Here is a 23,008-nt window from a genome sequence, read left to right as displayed (position 1 = left end):
GATGTTTTTTTAATCGGACCTCATTAAATGTTTAAAACCAAAACGATTGATCAAATATAGCAGCTGAAATAGATGACGCAGCAGTTGGGAAAATCCTGAAACCGGAAATGGAAGGCCATGAATACGCCGAAAATCCTGAAACCGGAAATGGAAGGCCATGAATACGCCGAAAATCCTGAAACCGGAAATGGAAGGCCATGAATACGCCGAAAATCCTGAAAACCGGAAATGGAAGGCCATGAATACGCCACCGACGTAGTTCTACCACAGGCTAAGTGCCAAGGCAGAACTGTAATTCGAATGAATATTGTAAAACTCTGTTTTTGTGCTTGTCACACTTTTTCAATCTTCAATGGGAAAGGGAAAAAGTGTCACGGAAAAAGAGATCGTCATACAAACAACTCACTTCAGGACTTTTGCAGATGTATGATAGTGTTAGGCTTGCATGAACAGTGACAACATGTTTGACCGGTTACGTTGTGTGGTAGTGGTGTAGTAGTATGTAAACGCTACTGGTGAGATAACGCCGCGTATACTAAGGCGGGCGGGAGTGTGTCCAGCGCCTGGAAACCATACCGACATGTCCTCAAATATCGGACTAGGAATTACAAAATCATGTGCTTGAAAGTCGTTACGGACGAAACAACTCGAGGCTTTAATATGAGGTTGCAATAGAAATAGGTAAACGCAGCCATTGATGTAGCATGCTTTGCAAATGTGGTTGAGAATGTGAAGGCAAAATTATATAATTGTAATAATTCTTTACGGTGTGTTCTACATTATAAATGAATTTTATTGCAGTTGTCTTGAATAAAACAAATAAATGACTTCACTATTAGATAAGGACCTTGATCGCTGTTTATTTAAAGGGGCATCACGGTAAAGTAACTTATTTTTTTGTCTTTTTTTCAAATACTACATAAACATATCAAGTGAGACTCCTTATGGAAAATAACGATCGGATTTGGCTGAAATAGATTCATAAAAATGATTAAATTTAAGATAATCATCGGTATTTCTACCTGTCTGACCAACGTTTTGTTCAGGGATTTCCCTCTGCTAGCACATGCGCATATCACACCATTTCTTTGTAAACAAAATGACTGGCCGTGTGAAGTAAGCGAAATCAAAGTGTTGTACCGTCTCAGCTACGGAGCGAAAAGTTGCCAAATGGTCAAATGATAGCGTAAGGAGTACGTTACGGAATCATTATTGCCAGTGGGAAGTATTAAAAGCATAAAATAACTGCCCTAGCAGTTAGTACGGTTAGGGTGTGTAGTGGACTTAATAAATGAATAAATATCTAAAACTATTAACCTCGCTAGTATCTTTGTCTGAGTTTGAACACAGATGAACTTAGTTTAATATGTTAATGGGCATGTATCGGAGAGAGTTAACTTTGGTTTATGCGAAAGGATTTTTCCATGAGGCCCTCCAAGGGATAACTGTTGTGATGGCCACGGCGTCTCGCGAGATCGGGGTCAAATGAGATACGTGCGCTATTAGATTTACATAATTTATAATATTACCGGGTTCCGTAAAATGGTATGATTAAATTATATTGCTGATTTAAAAAAAAAAATGTTTTAACATGCAAGATTTAAATTAGTACTAATATGAATACCCGGCCTCCTCTGGCGCGACGACGCAATATATAAAAAAAATCGCTCTTCGTCAGAAAGCTACGTATACGTTTTCCCAGCTAGATTAAAAATGTCAAAATGACGGACCAGGATGAATAACTTAGGAAGGAGAACCTACTTCTAGTAAATAGGATCGCTAACATTTCTTTTTTATATCGAATTTTTTCAACAGTTCATGTTTTTATATGATGTTGACTTAGAATGTATGCTCATGTAACAACCTTTTCTCTAAAAAGAATTAATTTTCGACTTCAGATAGAATCGGAATACGTATTGAATACAGGGGAAAACATTTGTTTACGTTGTAAAAAATGACGCGTTGCTACCGATAACTACGGCTTCTGTTTCGGACAAAAAAGAAATGATTAAAGAAAAGTTGTCTCAACATAAAAAAGGGTCCATTTACAAGAATGCTTTAATCTATGTAAAGAATTGAAAAAATATAATGATCAAGTATATCAACACGTTCCATATCTGACACATATTCTACATATACACGTAGTGGTATTGCCATACAGTTTATTGTGTGTGATGGCTTAAAATATAATATGACTTACTAAGTGTTAGCGAAAGTGAGAAAGAGAGTATGCATACATTTATATGCATGGTATAGAAAAAAAAATTGGCCAAAGACATTGAGTTGTACAATGTAATAAAAAAAATCACAAACGTTTCTCCTTTTTTATACGCGTGTATTTTGTCATTGCATGTATGCACTTTATGAAAACATTTCAAAAGGGATATTCGTCTCGTGAATATTCCTTTTTACAGAAAGGTTTGTCCCATGGTTGAGGGAAGGTGTTTAGCCCCGTACCATCTGTACCGGCACGGACTTATTCCGTGGTACCGGTCACATTCCGGTAATAAATTCAATATATATTTATAAATATCTACTTTATATTTATGCCTATTATCATTGATGACATTTAATTGTAAATGTATGACGGGAGAAGGCTGTGATAAATTGTAAAAACTTGTGCCCCATCCCTTGTTCAATTTTATTGGCAACAAATATGTTAAAAGCTAAATAAATTTAAATTCTGATTATTGGCAAGTATGCAATTAACTTCTGAGGATGAATAATTACTGTTCAATAAGTTTCAATACGGACTTAGAAATCAGATTACTTGGTTTCATAGCGCGGTAAGAAGTTGCAGTTGCCTGACGGACCATCTCTGGGGGCCCCTTTGGAAACCGTTTCCTGCCTAGTCAGGTGACGTTATCGGCGCTATTTTTAGCAGGGCTTTCCCGAACAATTCAAGTGGTCAAACTGGACATTTGGAACGGACTATGAATATGGGGATAGCGAGGTAACATAAGTGGAAGTGCATACAATACATACATTCATATTATTAAAAAAATATGGCTCTTCACGCGATGTCCCTTTAATGCTTTAATAATGTCTTGGAGACAAGGAAATATTGAATTTTCTTGAATTACTACATAGGAAAACTGGAAACTGAAATTTGAATCGTCATTGTATACGTGGGTTCATTATATTGTAAACAAAGTATAACAATACGTTCGTAGGCAGTCCGCGTATTTCTGTTAGCCACAAAGGAGAAGGACGGCTATCTCAAATCAACCGTGGTGTATTTACGACTACATTCATACGTGAATGAGAACTGAGCTTCAATGTTACTGTATAAAACACGTTTGAATTATCCAGCTAAATATCAGTCAAAGAAGACACTTGCATTTATCGAAAATAGTAACAAGTGTCTTTTGCTATTTTTGTTTTGGATGTTTTTTTGACGCCCCTGTATCTGAAAGTGATGAAAAGATCAAAGTATCTAATTACTAAATTCCCTGTTTTTATATGAACAAACTTATGACTGACATTTGACCAATAATATTTTTCCTTATTTTTTGTTATAGTAACAGAGTTAATTATTAGATTCCATGGCCATAGCCTAAAGTTTAATCGGAAGTGTAATTTTAAAAGATGAAATAATCATGATGTCCCAAAGTATCAAATTCATTTAAATAAAACAACAGGATATTTGCGGCTAGTATCTGATTGAAAAGATTATTTTCCAATATGTTTCTTTATAACTTAGAATAATCAAGAAAATAAATCCCAAAATCTCTGAATTATACTGATTCATATTAAACAACGTCTAATTTCTGTTTTCAGAGCCTACTTGGTCATGGCGGCAATCTTGAATACAATTTGAAGTACATTTTATAGAGATGCATACCTTTGTAAAGATTATCGGGGGAGGCAATGTTTACCGTTACGGTGTTTAATGTAGAACGGGCCCTTTTCGGCATTTGGTATTGTCAGGTAAAATTCATAGATCTACATTCTAAGGGAGGTAATACCTGTTTCGGCATTAGTAATATACCTGTCATTGTGTATATGTGATGATGATGATTGTTGCTGATGATGATGATGTTGATGATGATGACTGAGAACCCTTGCCTTTGTCTGCATGTGAGAGTTTATGTGTACTGTATGTCTGGTTGATGGCTATTTATAAAATAATGAAAAACAAAAAAACAAAAATAAAATATACACATACCCGTAATACTTGATGAAGCATGACATTGAACCCAACCCTGGATACATAAAGCTTATTTTAATACGATAGGCCATTAAACGATACACTTTTAAGTAAGAATGGCAATACCATCTTAAAATTTAAAGCAATGTACACATGCACGTATTAACACTCACGTGCATTGCTATTATTTACCCTAATCAGTAGATAAAGTGAAACACAACAGCTGAATCTATATATGAATTGCAACTAAATGATTCATTTGAGGGGGAAAATAACCCATGAATTGTGATGACCGCCTCAATAAGAGGACAGTATACATATATAGTTATCGAGTTTCGTTATTTTTGTTTTACATTTTGTTAAGTAGTATTCTCTGTATATTTTTGATAAGGGCGTTCTTCACGTGATTCGATTAATTATATTGATACATTGACATCAGTTAAGGAAAAGACAATACTATTACGCTACTGTTGATACAGGTTGTATGGTTGTTTTTACAGAGAGAAACAGTGAGAGAAGGACCTCATTGCTCATCATTTAAATGTAGTTTACAAATAGTTTGGATGAGTTTTATTTTGTTAAACGTCTTATAGACATTAAAGGTCATTTAAGGACGTGCCTCCATATGTGTTATGAAACAAATAGTTCTTAATTATATCCGGGTTCGAGAGATATACAGTTTTGTTTATTCTCGTGCTGTTTACTCCATAAAGGTACTTGTCAGTGTTACCTGTACAGGTAAGTGTGTGGTACTACCGATATAGGTACAGTCCAGTATCAGATAACCCAGATACAATATAATCTCAGTTAAGGTCACCAGCTGGTGCACGCGACACAATCGACCATCATTTTCATGTCGTATTGTGTTACTTAGTGTTGAAACATTGATAACATTGAAATAAATAGCATTGGAATATTTTCCATGATACAGTCTCTAAATAAGCTTACCAACACAAAATATTGTTATTGAAATATTTCGTGACTTATGCTGATCGGATAATTAGCATACCACAATACTGATAGCGAAATCGGGGATCAAATATGTCGTGACGTCAAATTCGAACTTTGGGTTTGTCTTCTAACGAAAAGCGTAACAATATGAAAACATTACACTGTTCATGCAATAATGGATGTTCCTCTATTTGGTAAAAAAAAATGTTTATAAATTGTTTAACTTTCCAAAAATTTAAGATAGAAATTCCTTCATATCTTTAACATAAAGAAGAGGGTAGAAATGTATTCTCGTAACATTTCTGATTTTATACAACCCAGTCGCTTACATATATTTAAATTCCTGTTCCTATTTGTGGTGTAGAAAGATGCTATTCCTAGAATTCTAGAATGTTTTCGTGTTGAAAAACAGAAGAGCAAACTACGCATACTCGTATGTATACAAATGTAATAACAACAAAAACAGACGACAACCAACAACCATTCTTTTATTCGTCGCCATGCCTCATTTACCTCCCCTTAATGAGTAGCATGCGTGTTCTGTACACTGATACAGTCGTCTTAACAACTAAATACTAAACTTGGATAATAACATATCTCCATTTCTTAAAAAAATCATACTCGCGTCTTCAGTTACTTCCCTTGCCCGAACAAACAAACATAATTATAAGGTTGTAGTAGCAATAATAAGTTAACCTCCTACACATGGATAACAACACATCTCCTTTCATAATAAAAATGCATACTCACGTTATCAGTTGCTTCCCCTTAAGGAACAAACGTACATATACAATCATAGACAAAACAAAACAGTTAACCATTGTAAACTTGGATAACAATATAATATATATGTATAAATATAATAATATACTGGCATCAGGTCAGTCAAATACGTTTACAGCGAGCACGTTGCTTAAACTACAATGACGTAACATTGGTGGCTTTCGTTTATTGCTACAAACACTCCAAACTCTATCAGGAATATTGCGTACAATACACACACTTTCAAGATTAAATTGGGTTAATTACAAAGGTATTTTCTGTATCGCAAAATCTTTTAAAATTGTGTAGTTAGAGGTTATTATGTGACCAATTCCATATCCTACTCCGTATCAGCCCTCGACCAATATCAGCCCTGATCAAAAATATATGCCATAACACATAAAACAGGCAGACACTTGATATTTCATGAGCTTAATTAAAGTCACAAACGACCTAAATTAAAAGAACATGAAAAGAATAGCAAATGGCTTTATTAAGACCACAATGACTTCGTTAAGCGAACAATGACTTTATTAAGCGAACAATGACTTTATCAAGCGTACAATGACTTTATTAAGCGTGTAAATGACTTTATTAAGCGAACAATGACTTTATTAAGCGTACAATGACTTTATTAAGCGTACAATGACTTTATTAAGCGTGCAAATTACTTTATTAAGCGTACAATGACTTCGTTAAGAGCACAATGACTTCGTTAAGAGCACAATGACTTCGTTAAGAGAACAATGACTTCATTAAGCGAACAATGACTTTATTAAGCGACCAATGACTTTATTAAGCGTACAATGACTTTGTTAAGCGTACAATGACTTTATTAAGAGACCAATGACTTTATTAAGCGTACAATGACTTTGTTAAGCGAACAATGACTTTATTAAGCTTAGCCTCACTCTTTTAGCGTATATTGACTTTGATGAGAAACGACATATTAATTGCAAGAACATGGCGTATTTTTTGTTAAACAAGACAATTTAATCTACGGTTACAACGCAACTTAAAACATAATATTTTATTTGTATCAAACACATTAGATTATATTTCTTTGTATTTAGAATACCACATTGTATATCTTTATGTAACAGACCAAATCATATTTCTTGCATCTAAAATACCACATCATATTTCTTGCATCTAAAATACCACATCATATTTCTTGCATCTAAAATACCACATCATAATTCTTGCATCTAAAATGCCACATCATTTTTCTTGTATTTCAAATACCACATCATTATTGTATACAACATATCACATTATTTTTCTTGTTTTTATCAAACCACATCATGTTTCTTGTATCTTAAATAACACAATATATTTCCTGTTACTTACATGCCACATTTTATTTCTTGTAATAAATAACCACATCATATCTCTTGTCTCTAACGTAACACATCATATTTCTTGTTTCTTACATACTCCGACAGATTTCTTGTATCTAAGATACTACATAATATTTCTTGCATTCGTCATAATTTATGTGGATTAACATTACATATACTATTATTTAAAGTGCTAAAACAATCAGCCAATTATCGAATAGTTAGAAAATTACCGTGTTTAAAACGTTAGTCTTGAATTTTCTACCGTGTAACTGCAGTGAAAGTATGACGAAGGTCAACATATGGTCATGCATTGTGTGGTAGAATATAAAACTCAAATCAGAAATGTTGAAAAACTAATCAACGAAAGCCCACAGACATTCGGTGTATGTCTACCAATACCTTCGAATCTCGAGTAACATATTCCATCGTAATAAAAACAAATATTGCAATGAAATGCAGTTTTGTCCAACAAATAATGAAGCATGACCTAGAAAATTAAATATTCAATCGGCTGTATCTTCAGACGTCCAAACCCTTTTCATGTGATCAGACGTGTTGCCACGTTTTGATTTTCAGCAGAGGCCAGCATGCAACCTACAGACACTGAAACAATTCCAAAGTGCTAGAGGACGGGTTTTACATCCAAACGAATATTTATTGTAATCAGGAAATGCTCAAAGTTTGTTGATTATCAACGAAATGTGTCATATTTAAAGACAGGTGACTAAAAAGGATTACAAACATATGCATGCTCGTTTCAAAGATCATTTGTATGTTAATTATAAGGTGGAAACTGTAACTTGAGATTTGAATATGTTGGGTAAATAGTTAACTCAGGCGAAGGCCTTCATAAATTTTCTCATCATGTGCTCAGCTGAGTTATGTAAATCATAAAGAAAGAAACTATAAGGCACTAATATACCGCCTGTAGCGGATCTGTACGTGTCTAAATAGCGTTCGGAATGACAGGTATTCCAAACAATCACTATCATCGTCAAACTATCTTTACTTCACACACATGTATATCCTTTTCCTCTCACTCTTTGATGTTATTGCAGTCCGGCTGATACAGTTCTCTTAAACATATATGTCGCGAAGTATCCTTCGTAAAGACACATGTTAAGCAGTTAAGCATGGAATGTGAAAGTGATTTGCTCGCGAATAAGTCACATATACGTATTGCATCAGCAAGTGCTCGCGAAAATAAATTGCTCGAGCGATATACAAGCCTAAAGCTAACAGTTTAGGCACGATGTGGCTATATATATACTATTAGGAGCAGTCTTTTGTAGCAGCACCATGTCGTGGGTTGATACTGTATTCCGAGTTTTCCATTAAAAAAGTCACCATTGAAGCATTTGTTCTCTTACAAAACTATTTCGGCGTATTTTTGCAATTTCTGTCTATACCTGAGACTTCAACATGAAAGCGGAAATCGGACTTGAATTCCAGTGGAAATTTCGTTTTGGTACTCCGCCAATGTTGATTACATTCTTTCTATATCATACATTCTTTCGCTCCTTTCCCTCGAGAATAATGTTCTTGCCCTCGTAATTCAAAGCCTATCGACCAAGTACATTGCAGTACATCTCTTGATACATGGATTTACAAACTTTGACGTGCTGTCTATGTGTTGCAATGTCTATGTGTCCTTCTTACTGTGAGAGAGACGATGAAGAAGGAGGCCACCGGCCTGTATAAAACCGGCGATTATCAATATGACGCCTCCTACTAGGAATCCGTCCGTGTAACGTCCCGTCATGTCTTTTATAGCACCTGTAAAGGTAACAATTTTAGGTACTTATCATTACACGACTTTGCAAATATAATAGGATAAAACAAAATTTACACATAAAAAGCATTGAGGATTAATTAAAAGACTTATTTGTACAATTCACATGCAAAAAAGGGAATCTTAAGTAAATATACATGTCATAAGGTAGTTGGTACCCTCCTTTCTATTTTATCTGCAAATGCAGCTTTCAAATAAAAGAATGCTTATGTTAGATATTAGCAGATTTCAAATAATGCATATATTTGTCCACTTTTCAATCTTGAGTAAGAACAATAAGCATGAAGTAAACACCCAACTATTTTCATTTCCAGCCACATGTTCAGGTCCGCAGTAAATAAGCAATGTGAATTAAAAAACGTTTAAATTACGAAGTCAAAACATTCCTAATGAAATGACGGAAATTTCAATACTAGAAATATGATAAATATATTATATAATCTCGCTGTTGATAATACAATAATTATTCTGTATTAATGTGCATTTAAGGTCAAAAAGCGTTCTTACCGCTTATATTTTGTAAACAATGTGAGTGCTGTATCATAAAATAGAAAGTTACCTGCTAGTGGCGGTCCTATAAGGGTACCGATACCCTGAAAACAGACGAGAATCCCGAAGGAGCTGACAAGATTATCGATTCCTGTGATATCCACGACAAACGTAGCCTTCTGTGCTAGACACATACCGAGCACACAGCCGTAAACGCCGCAAACAAACGCAAGTAGGACGAAGAAATCAAGGAAGGGCATCGCCAACGTAAGCACACCTAGCAACACCATGGCAGCGTTGTAGAATGTAAGGCGGTGTGGTCGCACAACGTCAAGGTCAACCAGGAAACCAGACGACACGCTACCAAACGTTTCCATAGCACCTGTTATAGAGACTAGAAAAGCACCCTGGCTCTCTGACAAACCCTTTTGTAGCACGAGCGGGGGAAGGAACACAAACGAAGACTGGAATGACAATGTAAGAAGGCCGATACCCACGCCCAGGGTAGCGAACCGAAGGTCCTTTAGAGGAGACAGATCGAGTACTTTCTTTTTGCTAACATCGACTGCCGTTTCATCTGATTCTGGTTCCGATAAAGTTTCACTTTTCAACCGTTTTATTCCTGTAACCTGCAACATGTCTGATTTGGCGTTCATGTTGTTAAGAAATGCCTGCTTTTGGAGAGGTGTGATATCACTTCCGGATCTGATCCTCTCATTTGTCAAGTCAAAATCTGACCCCAGAAGAGGCATTGCTCTCCGACTGCGGGACTCACTGTCCGCCCTTAATCTACCATGTTGTCCCATAATATCTCCCGTTGACCCCGACGTACAGCCGGGTACCTGGATAAAGTTGAAGTTTGTTGGCTTGTTGAGGTGCTGAATGCTCCCCAGTATATTTATATCATAGCACAAACTGGAATGCGACAATGCACGCAGGTCATCTCGCGAGAAGTGGAACAGAATAACGCTACCATTCTCCGTTACTTTATGACTGCCATTGTGTGGCTCACTGAAAAAAACAAGAACAGCTGTTTTGAAATCGATACCATTTTAAAGCGTTTTCAGAGAATGAATCTTGATTAAAAAAAATTCAGGGATCTCTAGCAGACTTGTTTATTAATAAATTATCAGATTGATTTTTAATATTCAGTTTGGTCTGGGAGGGAGGTGTCAAATCCAATGATTTTAATGAATAGGCCGTGTTTATCTATGTTTTGAAAATTTAAAAGACGATAAAATCCTTTTGACAATCAGGAAATGGACACTTTATTTACATGTGCCGCTTTGAAAACTATCCATAACTATGAGTAATCTTTAAACGCTTGAACAAACGAAAAGGCTCTCAAGATTTAAAGAGCTTTATCTCATATAACATTAAAAAGGTAAAACCCAACATAATATTTAATATATTATTAAAGCCCGTTTGTCAGTACTAATGATTAACTAATGCTCACATTGTTACATATAACCTTTATATACATTTAACTTGATTTTCAATATGATTATTTGTCACACTTGCAAAAAAAAACAGTTCTCCAACCTGTTACCTGGCTTACAGCATGTACAAGTGCATACAACCACGTGAAACGAGATAAAGAATTATCAAGCGACATAAAGACATATTCCAAAAATCAGTATCTTGCAGGAGTGATTGAATATCCCTCACACGTAAAGTCTTGCGAGACGTATTCTTTATGTGAAGTATTCAATAATTTTATAAGATTCATGTTTTAAAAAACAAAGATACACGAACATAGTGTCACTCCTTACAGGTGTAATGTACGTTTGTGCTAATATATTACAGGATATAGAATGAAAAATAAATGGCATTTGACAAAGAAAAACATGGTAAGAGGAACATAAAGTACATTACATTTTGCAAACCAGTTAGAAATAATTCACAGTTTCAACAAAGTAATCTTTTAACAACATTTATCATTATATATTTCATCAAAACACGATAGCGCAGCAATGTTTGACTTGCTTTTCTCATCAGAGGACCTTGTACATATTGAACCTCTACAGGTGTGGGCAATTCGCTTGAATCCCGGATTTTTTTCCGAAATTCATTTTGGAAAGCAGTCAATATCCGGGCAGGCTCCGTTGTAAACTATTTTTGTCCAAATTTGTTCAAACGTGATATATCTATTGTAACAGCGAGAGAACTAAATGGTGAAAAAATAACTAGAAACGACGGATTTAGACGGTAATGGCAGAGTGCCTAGCTGCCTGTACGCTGGTAGGCAGGTGAATCAAATCAATTTTCAAACAGAAAAAAACACGACTTGTTGAACCCCTTTGTTCCCGTACCAAGGCACTGCCCTGGATCCGCTACTTAATTAATCGTCTCTGAACAAAGGCTAACTACGCTCCTGATGGGCACTGGTTGAAACCAGGAAAATGAATATGATACAGAAGGAAGAAAGTGCAGGACAAATACAGCAAAATACTTACTACTTACAGAGGAAAATGTGATGAGAACTGTTCTAACGGATCCCGCATAACTATACCACTATATGTTTTACCTGACAATACTATGACGAAGTTACTGAAAGCAACTTCCACAACAACTGTTCAAAAGCTGAAGAAGCTTTCCGTTATCATTTGGGATCATAACAAAATAGCAGAGTATTGAGGAAAGAACTCTGAAAGTTCCTGAGAAAGGTACTCCTAGGATATGTGACCACTCGAAATCGATTACGGCATTCATTAATGCAATGTGAGATTTTTGGGGAAAGTATTAAAAGTATACAAGATGAGGTTGCCATTGTTTCGGGCTGCTAGTTAAACATAACTGAGCGTTGAACGACCTCCTATTCTCGAATACAATATAAAGGTTTCTTAAAATCTAGGATATTCACTAAGGAGGAGGCTGAATGATGTGGCTTAATATGTATACGTGGATGGCACTGTAACTAATAATGAAGATGACAACGACTTCAGAAGCAGGATAAAAAAGCTAGGGATGCGATCAAGAAATTTGGAACCAGACTTGGAAGTTTGCTAATTGCTTATTTGGCTGCTGATTTTCTTATGAGTTTGCGTCCTCGCCACGGCCAAGTGTCGTATAAAGACGGTTTCCACAGATGATGGAAACTACACAATGACTCACTTCAGCATGTTACATTATCCTGACAACAAGGTGACCAGGAGTGCTTAGGGAAACATGGCCGAGAAGAAAGAGCAAGTCGTAGAGATAAGAAAACACAGATGTTTCAAATGTTGCACTGCAGGCAGCACATTAAGGTTAGTCCTTCCAATGTTGCCTATGCAGAAGACAGAGCCTGCAGATATAAGAAGATCAGGTGGTTGTGTATTATTTCAAACACAGAGTTGAACGTAAGGGTAGGGAAAAGATCAATGAGTAACGGTGTGAATATGGAAATTGATAAGGACATGTTAAGGACTGGAACTATCAACACACTATGTGACACAGTAAACAGAGAGAGGAAACTAGGTGCAGAGGAAAACAACTAAACAATCACCTGGCATGGATAATCTCACCTATCTCGATAGAAAAACAAATGCCAAAACTTCCAACGCTAGCATATCAGCGTACGAGAGGCGTGATCACGGGAATGTACGAGAAAGTGCGCGGAAAACATAATAAAACGGCAACAAATTTCATAAGAATATCACAGAAGGATGAAGTGTAAGGGAAAATTCCATGAAAATACTTCCAAGTCACAAAAGGACATCAATTCGGAAAAATGATTTCTCCATTAGAACAAAAGCTGAATTAAATAAATAATCGGACCTCAATGCTTCAAAAAGAGAATGGAAGGTTTTGAAACGGAACAGAATGTAAAATACAAAAAACAACAACACTATTAGCGAACCAACTGGAAGTGAAAAATATATTTATAACGACAATTGGAGTCCATCAGAGTGGATCCTTAGAGGAACATTGGTTGGGAGTATAACATAAAGAAACATCAAGAAGTAAGCAATGTTCTTCCTGTTTTCATTTCACTGTGCCGTTCGAGGTTGTTTCGACTGTCAGTATAAGACAGATGTTACATATAATTGACCTCGTGTTGAATTCGCCATCTTGTTGATGGGCAAAATAAAGCATCCGTCTGTTTGAATTACACACTTGTGTCTAAATTCCTAGCCATTGTCGCAGGGCCTATATGTAAAAGTTTTGTAATGGGACTAAAAGCGAATTGAGAAGAAACGAAAATTTAAACTAACAGATGGACGCAAATGCAATATCCCCTTCGATTTATGTGGATATGTGCCACCAATGTATTTTCAGTACATAGGAATACATACTTGTACTCAACAACCAGCTCCTCATCTACATTGAGAGGCCGGTAGAGGGCGCCACACACCACCCCGTTGAGGAACAGACCGGCCATGATGAGGAATGTTCCCAAAAAGCTATACTGCCCAAACATTATCTCCAGCAGTGGCGGGAATAAAAACGTGCCAGCCCCTACTCCGGCGTTGGCAATACCAACCGCCGTGCCTCTCCGCGAGTGGAAATACAGGCCTACAATGGCGACGGATGTGGTGTACATCAGCGCCTGGCCTATACCTGTAAATACAGTGGTTAAGAAGTCATATACCGTATAATGTATACGTAATAGGATGTAAACAGAGTGACTCAACAGTTATAGTATAGTTTATAAAAATAGATCACGCTAAAACAAATCGTCTTGATTTATAAACTGTATAGTTTGCACATAATATATTATTCTCTATAACTATTCCTACGAGATAGTCAGGTGCCTACTACATTCTCATAAATATGTATATCGTATATATAACACTATCCTTATTCGTGATAGCTCACATCGCAGTTTCCGTCAAATGTATTGCGCATCTTGGAAAATAGTTCGGACTAAAAATGTCAATACCTCATATATTTATGGAAATCGTACTGTTTTTTATTTAAATTCTTTCATCAGACTTATTTGAATTTGAACTGCATGTTATACATATATGTAGTCCCATAGTAACAATTTACCACAGTAGCAAACATTTGTATTGCTATAACTACAATTTACCACAGTAGTAAACATTTGTACTTCCATAGCTACAATTTACCACAGTAGCAAACATTTATATTGCTATAACTACAATTTATCACAGTATCAAACATTTGTACTACCATAGCTACAATTTACCACAGTAGCAAACGTTTGTAATACCATAACTACAATTTACCACAGTAACAAACATTTGTATTACCATAGCTACAATTTACCATAGTAGCAAACATTTGTATTGCCATAACTATAATTTACCACAGTAGCAAACATTTGTAATACCATAGCTACAATTTACCACAGTAGCAAACATTTGTACTACCATAGCTACAATTTACCACAGTAGCAAACGTTTGTAATACCATAACTACAATTTACCCAGTAGCAAACATTTGCAATATCATAGTTATAATTTACCACAGTAGCAAACATTTGTAATACGATAGCTACAATTTACCACAGTAGCAAACATTTGTAATACCATAGCTACAATTCACCACGGTAGCAAACATTTGTATTGCCATAACTACAATATACCACGGAAGCAAACATTTATAATACCATAGTTATAATTAACCGAAGTAGCAAACATTTGTACTACCATAGCTACAATTTACAGCAGTAGCAAACATTTGTAATACCATAGCTACAATGTACAACAGTAGCAAACACTTGTAAACCATAGCTACAATTTACCACAGTAGCAAACATTTGTAATACCATAGCTACAATTCACTACAGTAGCAAACATTTGTATTGCCATAGCTACAATTTACCACGGAAACAAACATTTGTACTACCATAGCTACAATTTACCACAGTAGCAAACATTTGTAATACCATAGCTACAATTTACCACGGAAGCAAACATTTGTACTGCCATAGATACTACCAAATAACAAACGTTTGTATAACCATGGTAACGTATTTCAAAAGTAACACTCTACCACAGTAACAAATATTTGTTTTGCCAAAGTAACAATTAACCACAGTTTGAAACATCTGTGCTACTTAAATAGCAATCCTCTATAGTGACATACAGTTGTGCTGCCATATATAACAGCCTACCAACGTAACAAACGTCTGTATAACCATGGTAACTTATCACTATAGTAACGATCTACACCAATCACAAACGGTTGTACTACAGCAGTAACCGTCTACCAGCGTAGCAGATATCAGTCTAACCATGGTAACAATTTACAACAGTAACACATATTAGTTACTACCATAGTAACAATCTACCAAGTAGCAAACGTCTGCGCTTTCATACTACCACATTACCAACACCCTTTATCAATTGCTGCTTAGTCTGCCAACCTGTTTTGCAATCAATAACTGATACGACTTGTGCTTTTTAATCATGTTTAGTCTTAATTATAACAACAAAGGATGGCCCATTATATTACAGCGATGTACAGGCATAGGTTCGACAGACCTGGGGACAAAGGAACATGATGGTGATATTCATATTGCACTTATATATCGATCTCACGTCAGGGTACACCAGAAAAATCAATTTTCATTATGAATTAATTATTTGACTATTTTCATTGAACTTTCTATTAACATGCAAGACATTAATAGGCTCTCATAAAAACAGGTGTTTCATAAATAAGGGAGAATAAATGTAAAAAAATCAATGTGATAAGACTTCTTACCCAGTAGAAGACCATTTGTGAGGTATAGGAAGAAAAGATTGGTAACGAAGCCACTGGCGAGGACAGAGATCGCTGACACCAGGCTTCCGATGATAGTCACCGTCCGACAGGAAAACCGGTTACACAGCATGCTGGCTAGGGGACCTAAAAACCGATATATAGCAAATATATAGAATAAAGCATTCTGCCAAGTCATTATAAAAGTATGTTTATCAAGAATCGTTTTCAATACGATCATAAAAATTGTATTTTACAACGTGTATGTTATAACGACACTTTTTCATTGGTCAATCTTCGGGCATGACTTCCGAGGGGTGGGGCCTAGACGCTAGAGAAAATCCAAGTAGTCATGTCTTTATTAACATTTAGCAGCTATAAAAATATGATTAAAGGACGGGGATCTAAACTGTTCCAAATTACGACTAAGACTAATTACCTATGAGCGGGGCCGGACCCCAAAACCTATCCAGGTACAGTGGCGGATCCAGAGGTTTTTTTGGGCTTCAGGTAGCACGAGTATATTCATAATCTCTTCATGCCTGAACTGTACATATAGTTAGTGGGTTCACCCTCAGTTTAAACAACACTTTGTCTCGTCGGTCCAACAATGGTCCAGACCAGATAAAGTCAAATGTACGTAGCTGTTCTGGAGTAGTAACGCTTGAAAATAATTGACGACGGATAGTTTTACTACAGGTTTCACAATGGTCAAATTCAAACATCTTGCAAAGAGATGTTGTGCTTTTGAAGGCGGACGAAGCCGTGGCTTAAGTTATGTAAAAGATATTGTGGGAAAATATAACAAAAAAACAAACAAAACGAATTAGGACTTGTGGAAGTCTAGGGTATAAGAACATCGTGTTTTAAACAAATGCTTATACATTTGAATGTGTGATGACTTTCAGTGATTTCCCGATTTACGAACGTTTTGATTGCTTGGTTTTTGGCATCGAAACCTCCGAATTTCTCGTCGCCGAAGGTTTTCTGCAGGCCCGATCGGACAGTACCTTAACGAGCACTCCATTCCATATATTCGAAGCAGACATTGCATGTTAAGAGTCATTTAATAATATGCAGCACGAAACAAATGACAGGTATTTCCTAACTTCAAACTTACTTTTTTATCTGTCACAGAGACTTTTTTGAGGTTTGTTCGCTAAATACTTATATTTAGCATCACAATTGAGTGACATTCTAACATGACGTCACACACCTTTAGAAGTTAAAGCAATTATTGACGATCTAAGATGAATTAAACATGATATTTGATCATTTATAAACAGTCCCATTTCCACTCAAGTTCGTGATAATAAATGCTATTCCCATACTGTTCCTATACTTATCGCAAACGTTCACTTCGACAATCACGAAACCTGTTATGATTTAGACACTGCGCAATTCGACAAATGTTGGTTTACCTGTTCATTTTTTATTAATATAGTCATTAACATGCATCAGTATGTGCCGTGCTTAAATGCCTGTCATTGCATAAATAAATATTTATGTTCATATTTGACATGTTTGTGTAATCTGACTTTAAGATAATATTAAAATATAGCTCTGGATACCATCCCATGTAAATATAAAGAAAAAACAATCACACACAGGAACCGGCACGCACATTATCTACCTGTTATGAACATTATAACTAAATGGTACGGACATACGTAAATATTTAGCATAAATCACTGGTATGTGTGTGGCAGCTAGAAATAACAGGATAGTTTTGAGAAATGGCATTCGTAAGATGGCGTTAAATATGGTGTTTTAATGTAAAACGTGAGATGTTAACATCTTATGATGTACTGAGTGGTACGAACATTAGTTCGTTTGCAATAATAATGATTGGATTTAAGTTCACGTTTTTACGGTAAGGATGTGTGTTGATAAACCGCCGAGTAAATATTTAGGTGTTAAAGACAAGTTATTAACTACATATGATATCGACATCTACCAGTGTCAGTATACAGATCGAAGATTCGACGGTCCACCTCAATCTGTCCAAAGTTCGAAAATTACATGTAAACAAAGAAATAACGCTTAAAAGGTGCACACGAATGTCGACTGAATGTAAGATGCAATATTAAAAACGTTGTCTCATGGAAATAACTCTGGACTTGATCTTATGCAATGTCTTGTTTTTTCTAGCATAAGATACTCCCAACAGTTACATATGTAGCCTATATTTCATTCAGTAAGTACGTATGGCAATAAATAGAGAAGGCTATAGCTCGTTGCAATTCAGTGTTGTACGTCATAGCTTATGACGTAACACTGTGTTTACGCGCCAACTCACCGAACAAGAGACGGAGGCTGGTGTGTAGGGATACTGCCCAGGCTGTTTCTGACGCTGATTGGTGAAATTTGTGCTGCAGTTCAATGAATATCACGCCTCCAGATCGCATGAATCCGCCTAGATAGAAGAAGAGAATATTTAAACGACTCTTAAAAACATTTTTTTTAATAAGTAGTTTTTATGCAACGTTATACCTCGTTACAAACCGCTTGCTCATTACCTAGCTTTCGGCCTTGGTGTTGAGAGTCCGCCAAAACATGGAAGGTTATATAATTACAAGGTCCGAATGGACTAGTTTACTCGCTATCAGTATAATATAACCGGTCGGATATCTGTGTCGGGTGCATTCGGCATGGTATTTCAGTGAGGTAGTCCTATAACGTCGGCAAATACACCAACATACCGCATCCAGCACGCAAGCATAATTATATAACGCACATAGAGGTGCATTTTTAAATGAAACCCATTGAACTTAACTTTAATGCCGGTTCCAATACATCTTAATTAAAGAGAAACTTTGAAACGAAAAGTTTGGGACATTTTATCTGATTGATTTCAAAAGATTTGCAATCAAAATGCCGCTCTACCTACATTAACTTACATCTTGGTATTCGTTTACCTTACGGTAACGTTTAATTGATCTTTATTTTTCATCTTACTGTCTAACTTACAGTAATTTACTTCTGGACGTCTGTCTACCTCTAAGCGACGTTATTTGTTTTACCCGTCTACCTCACGGAGACGCACAACTGGACATAATTATGTCTACCGTAAATTGGCGTACATGTGGACATCCGTCTGCCTTACGGCTAGGTAAATCTGAACGCTGGTCTTCCTTACAGTGACGTACAGTGACGTACATCTGGACACCCTTCAACCTTACAGTAATTTATTTCTGGATATCTTTCTCCCTTTTAGTGACGTACATCTGGACATCCTTCAACCATACAGTAATTTACTTCTGGACATCTTTCTACCTTTTAGTTACGTACATCTGGACATCCTTCAACCATACGGTAATTTACTTCTGGACATCTTTCTACCTTTTAGTGACGTACATCTGGACATTCTTCTACCGTACAGCTCCGTTAATCTGAACGTTCGTCTACCTTACAGAGACGTGCGTCTGGACGTCCGTCTACCTTACGACTACGTACATATGGACATCCTTCTACCATGAGAGAAGTACAGTAAGTCCGGACGTCCGTCTACCTTACGACTATGTATATCTGAATGTCTGGATGTCTGGACGTCTGTCTACCTTAACGTCTGTACAGTTTAGTGCACAGTAATGCAGTACTCTGTACAAATAGACGTGCGACAAAATGATTACTTCATGACCAGGTAACTACTATCGGCAGTACTCAGTTCCTAGGCAACGATACTGTTACATCTGGTACAAAAATCGTTAACGTGCAAATTTAAAATTGGATTTTTTGTATCCAGCTTCACGCCCAGCAAGTTGTAATGTATACATATCGCCATGGTGACCACGCGGTAACATATTGTGTTTATGATCTTATCATTAGTAAGGGCATCGCGAGTTCTACACATACATGTAGGGTTAACAGGTACACGTACGGGTACAATGTGGGGAAATAACACGGGTGTCATGTGGGGGTGACAGGGACATAGCGAGGGTATGACGTGTGGTTGTCAGGGACATTTATAAGACGGGTGCACGTGTTAAGTAGGACTGGCAGGGTCACATTATCGGTATTATGTGGGATTAAGAGGAACATAAAACATGTGTTATATGGGGTCAGCAAGGACATACCTAGGTTATTATTTGGCATTTTTTAGGGACACTACACGGGTATCGTGTGGAGTTGTCAGGGACACACCATGGCTGTTGTGTGGGTTGACAGGGAAACGACACGGGTGTTGTGACGGGTTGTTAAGGATACGACGCGGGTATTATGTGGGATGACAGGGACACATGACATGGGTATTATTTGGATTGTCATGGACACACCAATGCTGTTATGTAGGGTTGTCAGGGACATAACACAGATATTATGCAGGCATGGTAGGGGCACGTGTGTTATGTGAACTTAATCGGGACAAACAGTGGCGTTACATAGTGTTGACCGGGGCATGCTACATTGCTACATAATACCTAATACCACCAAATTAATGCTAATCCAGCCTTTACGACAGGTGACAGCTGCAGCACGCTCAGTTACCGGTCCCATTTCAACCTTCACTTCGCAATTTTTATCTTAGCATAATACGTAACAAGAATGGTTAAACTGCCGTCCAGTTTTCGTTAAAATACATATGTGTCATCTATGTCTTATTGAACAACGTTAACATTTCACGGTATAAACCGAGAGCAAGTGTTGCCTCTAAATAAATCTTCAACAGCTACCTCGTGGCTGTCTTTTCAAACAACGTTGATATGTATAGTCTGCATTGCCATATGAGTGTAATGTATTTAATACATGCGTTACCTTTATAACTTGTACCGTTTGGCTTTTTTTAAACGATTCCTAAGCGATTATACGAAAATGTTTATCAAAATAAAATGCTGGCTTCGTAATTCCAGTATACGAAACTACCACTTCAAAGTATTGCAGGTCAGTAGGTGAATGTATTTTAGATGAGATCATTGAAAATAGAAATATTGTTTACTAACCTATGATCAAATGAGCCAGAAAACTGCCCAGAACAACGAACCATCCCCAACCTCCATCAGCGGGAGGAACAGTGTCTGTCACTGGGGGTACCTCATCGTTGGACGGCTTTTCTTCCGAACACAGGAGGGGTGCCACAGGGGCGATGTCCAATATGGAGGAAGGCGAGTCACCAGACTCATTTTTCTCCCCCGCCATGTTCACGTCACCTGGTCCAATACTTGTGGATTCGTAGTGCCATGGTTTTCGGCGTGACGTTTGAAGCACGCGGCTGGTCGGATTCCGACAGATTCCTTAGTCACTCTGGGTAGGCATGCTTGACCTCTATCTGGAAAACATAACTATATATATATAGGTTAGTAAGTATCGCAGTACCCGATGTCGAGGCTCAGTACTTCTACATGAAAGTGTAATACACTAACACTATGGCATTAACAGAACCGGCAGGTACTGGCGACAATGTACTGGTGTCCTCCTCCCCATCTGGTCAGCTGGGTCGATATCTATCATTTATATACACGCGCTTCAATAAGCACATGCCCGCCATTGATCTACCCGATACATCATACACTGTTGCTAATAGAGATAGATGTTAGTGAACGCCTGATGATTTCCAATATACTTTGCAAAACTGAAAGGTGTAGTATCTTATTTCAAGGACAAGGTCGGTCAATTAATGTAACGTCACCTATCAAAACATCGTACGTTAAGAATCACCTACTTTTACAGTATATGCAAAAACATGTACTGAGATGTATTACATATACCAATACTAATCATCTAGTTCGATATTTAAATAAAAATCGGCTCTGCCAGCTGTGCAAACCCCAGCGATGGACGCTACTGTGGGGAACTCTAAAGGAAAGCTGTTTAAACAGAAATATAACAGAACACAATCCAACCAGAATTCACTACATGCACACCATGTTCTATTTATTGGTAAAAGTATTTTCAACCAATGTAAAAACAGCCATCTTTTCAGACAGGGATAAACTGATGTTTGATTACAAACCTGCAGAATGATTAATAGTATCATAAAAAAATGTACAATTGTACAATAAGACGAACATTATCCTTGTAACACACTTCCACAAAAAAGTATTCTTGTTATAGGCAAACATAAACTACTACAAAACAGTGTTCTTGTTATAAACGAACATAAACTACTACAAAACAGTATTCTTGTTATAGACAAGCATAGACTACTACAAAACAGTATTCTTGTTATAGGCAAACATAAACTACTACAAAACAGTGTTATTGTTATAGGCAAACATAGACTACTACAAAACAGTATTCTTGGTATAGACAACATGGACTACTACAAAACAGGGTTCTTGTTATAGGCAAACATACACTTCTACAAAATAGTATTCTTGTTATAGACAAACATAAACTACTACAAAATAGTATTCTTGTTATAGACAAACATAAACTACTACAAAACATTATTCTTGTTATAGACAAACATAAACTACTACAAAATAGTATTCTTGTTATAGACAAACATAAACTACTATAAAACAGTGTTCTTGTTATAGACAAACATAGACTACTACAAAGCAGTATTCTTGTTATAGACAAACATAGACCACTACAAAACAGTATTCTTGTTATAGACAAACATCAACTACTACAAAACAGTGTTCTTGTTATAGACAAACATAAACTACTATAAAACAGTGTTCTTGTTATAGACAAACATAAACTACTAAAAAACAGTATTCTTGTTATAGACAAACATAAACTACTATAAAACAGTGTTCTTGTTATAGACAAACATAAACTACTAAAAAACAGTATTCTTGTTATAGACAAACATCAACTACTACAAAACAGTGTTCTTGTTATAGGCAAACATACACTTCTACAAAACAGTATTCTTGTTATAGGCAAACATAGACTACTACAAAACAGTATTCTTGGTATAGA

The 23,008-nt window shown here is 36.4% G+C and overlaps 1 protein-coding gene across 7 annotated transcripts in view; it reads right to left on the bottom strand.

Moving 5' to 3' along the window:
• Positions 1–5,573: 5,573 nt before the first annotated feature.
• LOC110441982 (monocarboxylate transporter 12-like) overlaps positions 5,574–23,008 on the bottom strand; it is a 35,840-nt gene continuing 18,405 nt past the window's right edge. For 3 of the 7 annotated variants that reach the window (XM_021485367.1, XM_021485344.1, XM_021485318.1), the window contains exons 2-7: positions 21,079–21,404; positions 18,441–18,557; positions 16,145–16,288; positions 13,765–14,029; positions 9,558–10,498; positions 5,574–8,982 (exon numbers count right to left, since the gene is read on the bottom strand). In XM_021485367.1, coding sequence (XP_021341042.1) covers positions 8,849–8,982; positions 9,558–10,498; positions 13,765–14,029; positions 16,145–16,288; positions 18,441–18,557; positions 21,079–21,274 — 1,797 coding nt within the window. In that variant the 5' untranslated portion in view covers positions 21,275–21,404 and the 3' untranslated portion in view covers positions 5,574–8,848. Of the gene's footprint in view, positions 8,983–9,557; positions 10,499–13,764; positions 14,030–16,144; positions 16,289–18,440; positions 18,558–21,078; positions 21,418–21,498; positions 21,722–23,008 lie in introns of those variants that run through there. The other 4 variants (XM_021485355.1, XM_021485325.1, XM_021485334.1 and 1 more) reach the window with 3 other exon arrangements.

Source organism: Mizuhopecten yessoensis, unplaced genomic scaffold (assembly GCF_002113885.1).
Source record: "Mizuhopecten yessoensis strain PY_sf001 unplaced genomic scaffold, ASM211388v2 scaffold1883, whole genome shotgun sequence".
Taxonomy (NCBI): domain Eukaryota; kingdom Metazoa; phylum Mollusca; class Bivalvia; order Pectinida; family Pectinidae; genus Mizuhopecten; species Mizuhopecten yessoensis.
The sequence above is the reverse complement of the archived record's forward strand: the minus strand, read 5'-3'. Positions and strand labels throughout refer to the sequence as shown.